This window comes from Stegastes partitus, unplaced genomic scaffold (genome assembly GCF_000690725.1).
Source record: "Stegastes partitus isolate 25-593 unplaced genomic scaffold, Stegastes_partitus-1.0.2 Scaffold1675, whole genome shotgun sequence".
In the NCBI taxonomy this organism is placed as follows: Eukaryota; Metazoa; Chordata; class Actinopteri; family Pomacentridae; genus Stegastes; species Stegastes partitus.
The window spans coordinates 34,097-44,511 of record NW_007579406.1 but is presented as its reverse complement, the minus strand read 5'-3'; the positions used below and the strand labels follow the sequence as shown (position 1 = coordinate 44,511).

Below are 10,415 nucleotides of genomic sequence, written 5' to 3'. Positions count from 1 at the left end.
ACTGTGGAAACTCAACCTTGCAAACAAAAAAGATCCTCATTGTCAGACAGAGGCGAAGAAGGCGAATGATAGAATTCGAGGTAAAACAAGGATGAACCTAAGACATGCCTTCACTCGCTGGAGAGAGCTCCGGGACTTGTGAGGGTTCAAAAACCAAGATTCAGTTGGCATTATTTCTACTACATCAGTCGGTAACAAAAACCTGCCTACTTATTAATACCACCGGGTGTTTCGCTGTGTTTTTATTACAGCGCTGACATCAGGGTTTCTATTTCAAATTGGCACCTTTCAGGCTGTTCTGGTTGTGTCTCTCTAGCCACGTTGATCGAGCAGCTAGAACCAGGATTTCTTTCCTCTCTCTTGCTTCTTAAGTGCTGTTGATTGTTTCGTGTCCTGTGGTTTTAGTAGTTGAGATGCTCTCAGGTATAAAGAAATCATTCCAGTCTTTGCAATTGCGACGTCAACAGTAATACTGCTTGGAAATGTGAGGAGGAGAGTTGAAAAGTTGTCTTTTGCCTCTTTAAATATATGTTGAAATACTGCAGTTTAGAACGATCATATCTGAAAACTCCGGCCAAAGGGGAGATTTCGAAAAGCTCCGGCTTTACGTTTGCATGTAGACAGGAGGAGACAGAGTTTGACGTCACAGTATGGGACAAAAGTGTCATCAGCGTCAAATGTGTGCGACCCATGTTTACAGTTTGACAACATCCATATACTTGGATTGACATGTTTCCCAGCCAATATTTTACTTGTTTTGTACTCTAACACCACGTTTAGGAGTAGCTCCACTTCTCTGTCAGTCCAAACAAACAAACCCTCGCGCCATTATACAGGAAGTAATTTGTGTCATTCGTTGTGTTTTTTTCCCCAAGATTCTGATTGGCTAGCATGGCTTTATGTTTCCTGTTACACTACCCCCTATAGGTTTGGCATGCTCATAACAATTCTTAACATGTTTATGCAGGTTTGTGTGTAAACAGAGATTTTTATTTTATTTTTTTTAAACAATCTGATATGAACAATGTTATTTTTGAAAATGTAGGTCTGTTTTTGTAAATACTCAGCTACACTGCATCTCAACATGGTACTCCAGCTGCAGTATGTCAAACAGAAAAGCCCTGCAGAGGATAGTTAGAGGAGGTGAGAGGGTCATCGGAGTTTCCCTCACCTCTGTCCAAGAACTTTTCCAGAGCTGCTGCAGGAGCAGGACACTGAACATTGTCAGGGACTCCTCACACCCTCTCCATAAACTGCTACCATTAGGCAAACGTTTCCAGTGCATTAAAGGAAGAACCTCCAGATTGATCAACAGCTTCATTCCACAAGCTGTCAGAATGCTGAACTGCCGACCTAGATATGAAAACACTTGTTTATTTAAGTTGCTTTAAGTTACTGGATCCTGAAGAAACACTCTTTCATCTTGCCTGTACTACTGTGTATGTACAACAAAATGACAATAAACCTGATTTGATTTGTGTGTAAACCTGGCCTTAGAGACAAACAACCAAGCACACTCAGATTTACACCTACGGACAATTTAGAATCACCAGTTAACCTCAACATGTTTTTGGACTGTGGGAGGAAGCCGGAGAACCTGGAGAGAACCCACGCTGCACGGGGAGAACATGGAAATTCCATGCAGAAAGATCCTGGGCATCCTAACCAGGACGCGAACTGGGGATCTTCTAGCCGTGAGCCAGTCTAAGAAATCAATATGCATAAAATAAGCCAGTTTAAACTTAAACAATCATGTAGTTTTCACCTGTTTGAGATCAAAATCATGCTGAAAGAAGCAGTCAATGGAATTGACACCAGTTATGGATAGAAAGAAGGACAAATCCTCTGTGATATTTCCAGAAGAGCAGTTTTGAAGCTCAATATGAGAGGAAATCCCTAATTAATGCCCAGGTTACCCCAAAATGAACAAAGAGGTGGAGCCTGACAGGAGCTGAGTCCATGGACTGTCTGATGACAGTGCTCACCTGTCACTCAAAGTTGAGTAGGCGAGAGCTGAGGCATGCTACAATACGAGAAACTAGTGAGGGGGAGCCAGGGGAGACAGAGTTAGACCAGGTGACTTCAGCAGAGGAACACAGAAGATATGGAGGACTGGAGCCAGAAGAATCCAACGGAGGGGAATCAGGAACAAAGATGGATCACGTGTTGGCAGCAAACGTGGCGAAAATAGGTGTTACAACAATCTTGCATCAATTTGTGGCTTGCTGGCATCTTAAATACTGTATGCTGATCTGAGAAGTGTATGGCAAGCCACGCCTCGCTGCACCTGGAGCAATTGGTTGATTGTGATCCACAACACCTGGTCCCTTGTCCCTCCGGCTTGTTGCAAGGGAAAGCATGAAGCAATACTAAAAGAGCTCCACTTGGTGGAGCCAAAGGCGGAGGTCATGTCAAAAACTGTTGCTATGTCAGGCTGTAAATATGTTTATTTCTGCTGTGAAGATGGCCTTTTTAATGTGGGGGTCTACTGGAAGCTACTCGCATTTGGAAACAGCTCTAGTGGCCATTTGACGTATTGCAGCTTTTGGCACTTTGTGTTAATCTTTCAGCCCCAGAGGTTTCCACTGATCATTGGTAGTTGCTCTGACCATACTAAGATGCACTACAGGAAAAATAGTTGTTTTTGAAGCTTCACCTTCACTCCAAACAGCAAGTTTGTGCCTGAGTTGCTGCTACACAGGTTTTGGCTTTTGTGCTTTAAATGTGTCTCTTGTGAACTGAGCAGCTTTACGGAAGCCAAGATTAGAACACTTTAGTGCCTCTTTATTGTGTTGCGTGGATGTGTACAAAAAAAAAAAAAAAGGAGCAGCAGCCTCGAGTGGCCCTAACTTCCTATAGTAATTTCTATAACTCTTCAGGAGAATTGAATTTCAGCACACTGTCAGCATTAAGTTAATTGAAAATGTAATGCTTGTGGCCATATTCCTTTTCAGTACATTCTTTTGCATGATTTTTTTATTGCATGTGTCTGCAAGGTGTGCATTACCACAGCTAAAAAAGTTGTCTTAAGGAAGTTTAAATAAAACTATGTTCATGTCTTGCACAATATTTGTAATGGAAGTTACAACCCCTCCCTCTTGTCTTAGATTTGGGTGTTTAAATCAGTATTTGAGCCCCAGAGCGGCCAGTAAGTGTGACTATGAGCAGAATAAAAGTGTAAATAGTCTTTCTATATATAAAATTTAAGGGGATAATAGCAAAAAACCTATAGACATGACTATTAAACTTCACCAGTTGCTTGATTACATTAGCGCAATTCTTTTTTGTTTTCCTAAATGTAACATTTAAAAATGCAATTGAGGTATAAAAGATCTAAAAATTCCTTAATTTGCATTACTTTCCAGAACAGAAATCTTAACATTGGATACTGACATACTACAGCCAAAGGTTTTTACTGAGGGGGAATTTGGGCTTCTGTTACATATACATTTTTGACAATGTTTAAAAAGAATAAATGGATCTAAAAATCACACTATGGATGATACATGAACAAACTCCTAAACTAGAAAGTTTGTGTATATAAGTGTTACTGAAGTGGGGATTTCTGGCTCAGAGTTTGAGACAAAAATGGGAATTAAGTTTTGAGAAACAGCCATTAAAGATACGTTTTCTAATCTAAATGTACAGATGTAAAAGGATGCAGTGCAGTAAAATAAACACCTGTGTATTTTGGATGTTTTCTTTCTGTCTGAAAGAAGACATGGAATAGATGTAAAATATTTCAAAACATGTCAGACTCGCCCAGTGCATGAATGAAGGGAGAGTTAAGAGACATTTATAAATGTCTATAATGCTATTTTTAATCATTCCAGAATCCAGAAAAAGGTTGTTCAGTAAAACTAAAATGACTTTTTTTTTTATTTATGGAAGACATGGAAATTATTAAAGCAATTTGTAAAATGTTGCTGTTTTTGATGAAAGAAAAGTGTTTTGTATCAACGATTTGTGTTTTGTATCATATTTGATCTTGTGTTAAAGCGACAAGTCCTGAAATCTTCTTTAACAACTTATGACAAAGACGCTTTTTTAAAAAAAAGTAACAACGATAACGCAAAGGGAACGTTATCAGGGAACATTTTGGGAAACAGAATCTGTTCCCCGCGTCTCTTCTTCTCTCCGTCATCACACCTCAAAACTCTCTGTCTGTATCTCTCACTAATTACTACAACCTGTCAGCCTCTACCGGTTGCTGTGGCGACCGGCAGTCGTCATGGCAACGCCAGTGGTTTGTCTGGCTCGGCGAGGGAGGGGGTTGGGGCCGCTATCTGGCAGGAAGGTGAGATAAGAGAGTTAATTTCTCATTGAGTAGATAAAAGAGTCGCCGATCTCTGTCAGAGAAACATTCAAACTGCAGGGAGGCAGTGAAGACGCTGGCAAACTGTAAACAGGGTCATCTGGATGTTTGGTAGTGGGATCATTTATATTCATACGAGGATTTAAACTGTGGATTTTTGCAGTTATACCAAAAAAAAAGCGAATATTGCATTTCTTAACTTAAACATGGCAGAAGAAATGTCTCTATGGTGGCTCAAGGAATGTATATCCTGTAATCCAGTTTAAAATGAGCGTGTATTTTCCAAGAAGGTTCACCTTCAGGCTGCATTTCAGACTTGAATAATTGATTAACCGCTTTCAACGAAAATTGCTCAAGTCATTTATCGTACCTAAAAGCCAAAAAGTCTGCGCTTCCAGCGTCTCGGATGCGAGATTCGCTTCTTTTCTTTGTTTTTCATCTTTGCAACTCAACTATCTTTAGGTCTTAGACTGGAAGGCATCCCTTTGGGGCTCTCATCTTCTGACATTTTATGAACTAGAAAAACCATTGAATCATGAATAAATTCCAATAGTTCCGTCGCTATTCCTGCAATGCACAGTCTAAGGGTGCCGTAATGTCAAATTGCTTAATACTGTTAGAAAGTGAGCAGGATTGCTTAACTTCAAAAGCACGATGGGGATCAAACATCTGGTTTTCCAAAAAGACAGACCAAGATGCTGAGCTTTAGATTAGCCTGGATGTTTGTGGATGGGTAGAGTTCAATTCATCAAATTAATTGATTAAAAAAGTTTTTAAATAAATACGTTTAAGCTGCGTATGTTGCGGGCCCAGTTGTTCAAATGTTAATACTTGTGACTGGATCAAATCATAAAAATGGGTTGTTTGAGGGGGGGGGGAGCCTGGATCAAATCTTCAATTTGTGTCTTTCTCCTTTCAGTAGGATTGGGACACCTGTGATCAAAAAAAAAAAAAAAATTAGACTTATCAAGAGTTAAGTCACTCAGGTATTTAAAATTTCTCACAAGATGAAACCTGAAGATACGAAGTCGGTGGGCAGAGAGCAAAACCTTGTCAGGAAACCATTACATCTCAAGAAACAACAAGTATGACAGCTGTCTTTTGTTAAAGTTAGGAAATATTTTGTGAAATCAGGGAAAACATACTGTTGAAGTTAATCCAAATACATGACTTTATTCAGAGACAATAATTGGCTTAATAAAATACCTCCATGAAAAATGCTTTGTTTTCAAATGCAGTTTTTTGGTGTGTGTTTTTTTTTAAACCTTCATGCACAAAAACTTTTAGAAATTTTCATGAGAACAAGCAAATACAAATCTTACATTGTTTAAAAATCACTGAGTAGAAAGACATCCCATCATATACTGACAAAAACAGACAACTGAACAAAAACTACAACTGTTTTAAAATCTTCACTTTGGAAAAAGAAGCTTAAAAAAAACAAAAACAGAACCAGTGGATGTCAAACCCGTCCTCAACGACATCCGCACTCATCCACCACCATGTCCTGGTAATGCCGGAGCACCACGTTGTCGTTGTTGTCGTAGTAGAGCATGGAGATGGCGGACAGGCGGATGGGGACGCAGCAGGGCTGAGGCGTGCCAGTCGGGTCCAGGGAGTGCACCAGGGTCTGCAGGATGGCGTGGTTGGTGCCGTTAAGGCTCTCGCTGAGTGGGAAGGGACACTCGCCGTGGCAGTAGTTGGCCATGTAGCCGTGCGGGGCAATGATCCAGTCCTGCCAGCCCACATCCCTGAAGTTGACGTAGAGGCGGCGGGCCTTGCACACATTGCTGGGCGTCACCGGGGTGTTGAAGGTGCTTCTCCTTTGCCGGGGGCGACACTGGTGGGGGTTGAGGGACACAGCGACCAGCGAGGCCTGGACCAGCGGCAGGATGACGGTTCTATCCATTGGGAGCAAGTTACTGGAGTAGAAAGGTAGCAGCTCGTCCAGATCCGTGGTGGGGGTCAGCAGCTCTAAAAACAAACCGTAGTTGTGTCCTGGTTTGCGCCATCTTTCTGCCAAAGACGTGAGGTCCAGCTTGACTGAGATGGGCTCCAGCTGCAGCTGCACCGACCGGGACAGCAGGAGTCTGCGGTTGGCCTGAGGCCTGACACCCTTCAGCGTGGTTGGGGACACCGTGTACAGAGACACGCCGACGGCCGGGTAGCTATGCAAAAGCTCGGCGGGTCGGAGGGGCTTCCAGTGGAAGGTGACCTCCAGCTGAGCCAGAGACAGCAGCTCCACAGGCTGCAGGACGGACATGTTGAAGTAGAGCTGCTTCTCCATACAGGCCTGACAGCTGCTGCTCAGTTCGGCCATCCCGCCTGCAAAACATCAGCAGGGAGACGAGCTGTTTAACAAAAGACTCTCAGGTTTTCAGGACTATTTAAACATTTTAAAATGTACGTAGAGAGCTGGTGCATGATCACATAAATCACTGAATACTGCTCGTACACACTCTGAAGCACATTTCCAGCAAGATTTAGTTCAAACACCTCAGAACAACAGCCTTCCACTGAGCTTTTGTTTTTTGTTTTGTTTTTTTAAATTAAGCTGACATGTGTTTTGGTTGTTTGCTCTGCCTTGTTACTGAATAACACTTTGATCAATAAATAATACTCTCTCTCTTTCATACTTGTGTGCAAATCCTGCTCATTATTTCACTTTTCGTGGCTCAGCCTGCTTTCTCATGAACAAAGATGTGCCAAGCTCGCAGACACATCCAATATGGGATTTTTTTCCCCCCCAGAGTCACTATACTCTCACTATACAGTCAGTTTTTGAAGTTATAATTATTTAAACAAACTTTAGAGAAATGTGCCATTTTTGCTACAGACATAACACATACAAACATTTCAAGGCTATTAGCCAAACTTAAAAAAAAATAAAAAATCAGTTTCTGTACCCAAAAAGGTGCCAACAGACGGACTATTTATTTAACTTTTGTTAAGGTGTATTAAATAGATTTTTAACAGCCATTTCATTTGCCATGTAAACTCCACAACAGAATATTTCTGTTTCTCTTATGTCTCCCAAATCAGATTTTATCTACGTGAATTCTATGAAAGTGTGCACATACATTTTTAGAGGTGCATCTTTAAAACCCATTTAACAACAAATGTTTGATTTCTGTCTTTCTTGAAGGCTGTGAAATGCCTCTGAGCATCTGGATTCCTGGACTCTAGGAACAAATTATAACAAAACTTTAAACCAACCATTTAGAGGACCTGATCCTGGACAGTAAAACATGGAATCAATCTGATCCAGGTTGAACTGCTCAAACAACAAAATCACACACTAAAGTTAACAGTGTGCTGGCATTTTAAAAAATAAATAAATACATAAAATAAAAAATCTGTTAATCTGAAAATCCGTCTGCAACTAAATGGTGAAATACAGTAATGTTGGAAGACTGTGAAACCAGTGAAAATGACAGCAAATGTCTGTAACATAATTTGTAGCTAATTTAAATATAATTTAACTGTAGAATTTTATGGTCACTCAGTGTAAAACAGCAAACTACTATTTATAAAAGTACAGATTTTTAATGTGGATATGATTTATAGTTTTGAATTTTTTTGTAAAGTGTATAAATATTACTTTTTCCTTTGATTTTATTATATTATCTGCAATTCACCAAAATACTAAATGAGTATATGTTTTTCTTCTTCTTTAAACAAATACTGCAAACCAACAAATTGTCATTTATAGAGGGACTGATTTTTTATGTGGATTTTTTTTTTCATTTATGGCCCCTTTTGTTTTATACAGATAACATGTAAAATATTGCACATTTACTAGTTTACTATCTGTGATTTAACAAAAACAGGAAAAATCTGTAAAATAACATTAAAAATGATCAACCTATGTGTATTTTTTTCATTGAGATAATATCAAACATCTTAAAACTATATGTTTAACAGTTTCAAAGAAGTGCAAATTTACTCTCAACCGTCGCAAAAGAACAAATGACCATTTATAAAAGCATACATTTTTGATGTGGATATTATTTACAGTTTTGGTTGTTTTTTTACGGTTAACATGTAAAGGAATGCTTACTTTCTGTCATTTTTCTAGATATTATCTGTAAGACTAAACAGGGATTTTTTTGTGACTGCTGCTAAAAATACTTGACATACCGAAGTCTTCTTTCAAAAAACTGCAAGAACCTCCGAAATAATATTTTTGAAATAATATACTTTTTTTTTTTTTTAAGGTGTAATGGTCAAATGTTGTAAAAGAATGCAGATTTCTGATGTGGACATTATTTACACTCTTGACTTGTATTTCTTTTTTAAATTGTTGCCAATTAACTACTTCTTTTCTGTGACTTCACTATTTATGATCTACATTTTGACAAAACATGGTACATCTGTAAAATAACAGGTCATTTTCTTCAAACTTTACAATAAAAACCGTTTTCTTTTTACAGTGTACCTTGGTCCTGCACAAAGCGGATGATGTTGCCTCGGACTCCGTACTGGGACACCGTGCACGACTCGCCGTCTTCCTCCGGCTCGCCGTCGGACCTCCGGAACATCCTCCAGAGCGCGGAGGGGACGCGGCGCCTGGCGGTCTGCCGGGCTGCTGCTGTGGGCCGAGGCCGCTCGTTGAGGCCCAGGGCGCTGAGGAAGAGCCGCTCCTGTTCCTTCATCTCCACCTTCATCTCCTCCAACGGAGACGGAGCTCCGACACTGAGGAAACACACCGTCAACAGCAGCAGCAGAGGACTCATGCCTAGCCTCAGGTTGGTTCTGGATCCTCACCTGTAGACTGTCGTTAGTTTGAGTGTGACGAGCCTCCAGCTGCATCATCATGTTAATGAGGAGATAAGGAGGTGAGGAGGTGAGGAGGTGGAGCTCATCAGGCTCAGCTCAGCTCACGGTTTAACACTGAAGGAAAAGTGTTCAAGTTCCTCTTTAGATGTTAGTTTTCCTGCCTGGAATGTCCCCTGTAGAGGTATTTTTTCAGCACACCCATGGTACAGATGGGAAACTTGAAGTAGTAAACTGTTATAAAGATTAAACCTTGATTTTATATATGTATCATTTTTAATTAAAAAAAAAAATTTTTTTTTCAACCTTTTAAAAACTTTTTGTTGTCCTGTAGGTGTTCTGTCTTGCTTCAGATGCAGTGGCCATGTAATTTCATTTTGGTTGCTCTAAGAAGCAAAAATGACATTTAAAAACAACTCAAAAAACGCAGCTTCCAGAAACATGACTGAAAACTTGTCAAGACCAAGTGACCACACAATATGTTATCAATGCTATGAGCAATGAACATTCACTCGTTTTAAGCTCCTGTATTCATAATAAAGGAAACTAACACATGCAGTATCTGATTTCTTTTATCTAAGCTATGCAGATCTTCCATCATGTGATGCGATAATATGCAAATTCTTTATTTTAGCTTTTAAAAACTGTTTGGTCTGTTGTTGTCACACTTTGACATGCATTTCACAATGAAGTGCCGGCAGTAGAGATGTGTTTCCATAATGGTGCAGGGCATACTGTCTAGAATCTGGAGGATGACTTAGAAACTAGAGAAAATGTGTTTAGTGCCTAACTGTAGCACATTTCCTCTCACATTTGTTCAAAATTGCGATGGATGCTCCATCCTCTGTTCTGTGGTTCTAGTCTTGTGTCAAAATCTATAACCAAGAGTGTGTAAATTTGCATTTGCTGCCCGTTCGTTGTAAATTTCTGTTTCATTAAATTGCTTTCATTCCTCCCCCCTCCCTCCCTGTCAAGTAATTAACACACAACAAAACCAGAGGCAGTGAAGTGGTATTTCCTCAGAGAAGAACTGCAAGGCTGCAATCAACAGTTATTTTCATTATCAATACTTCTGCAGTTGGTTTTCTTTAATAATCAGTTGGTTGTTCAGTGTGTAAAATGTCAGAAAACTGAAAAATGTCAGTCACGTCTCTGCAGCCTCAGTGAACATATTTAAATGTCTTGTTTTGTTTTAACAGCACAGAAAGTGGAGGGAACTTGCAAATATTCACATCAGAGAAGCTGATGAATGAAAAAAAAAACAAACAGCTTTAATCAGTTCTTAAAAAAGAATTAAACTATGTAACTAGAAAGTGATGATTTC

The 10,415-nt window shown here is 39.8% G+C and overlaps 1 protein-coding gene across 1 annotated transcript; it reads right to left on the bottom strand.

The window, feature by feature from the left end:
• Positions 1-5,789: 5,789 nt before the first annotated feature.
• Positions 5,790-9,051, bottom strand: gdf3 (growth differentiation factor 3). The gene is made up of 2 exons (XM_008301464.1): positions 8,754-9,051; positions 5,790-6,640 (listed from the first exon to the last, which is right to left on the bottom strand). The coding sequence occupies exons 1-2, from the start codon at positions 9,049-9,051 to the stop codon at positions 5,790-5,792; spliced, it is 1,149 nt and encodes a 382-aa protein (XP_008299686.1).
• Between the last annotated feature and the right edge of the window lie 1,364 nt (positions 9,052-10,415).

Coding starts and splice junctions, on each gene's coding strand:
- gdf3 (XM_008301464.1), bottom strand. CDS start 9,051: ATGAGTCCTCTGCTGCTGCTGTTGACGGTGTGTTTCCTCAGTGTCGGA. Junction 6,641..8,753: donor CCGCTTTGTGCAGGACCAAG/GTACACTGTAAA, acceptor GATGTTTTGCAG/GCGGGATGGCCGAACTGAGC.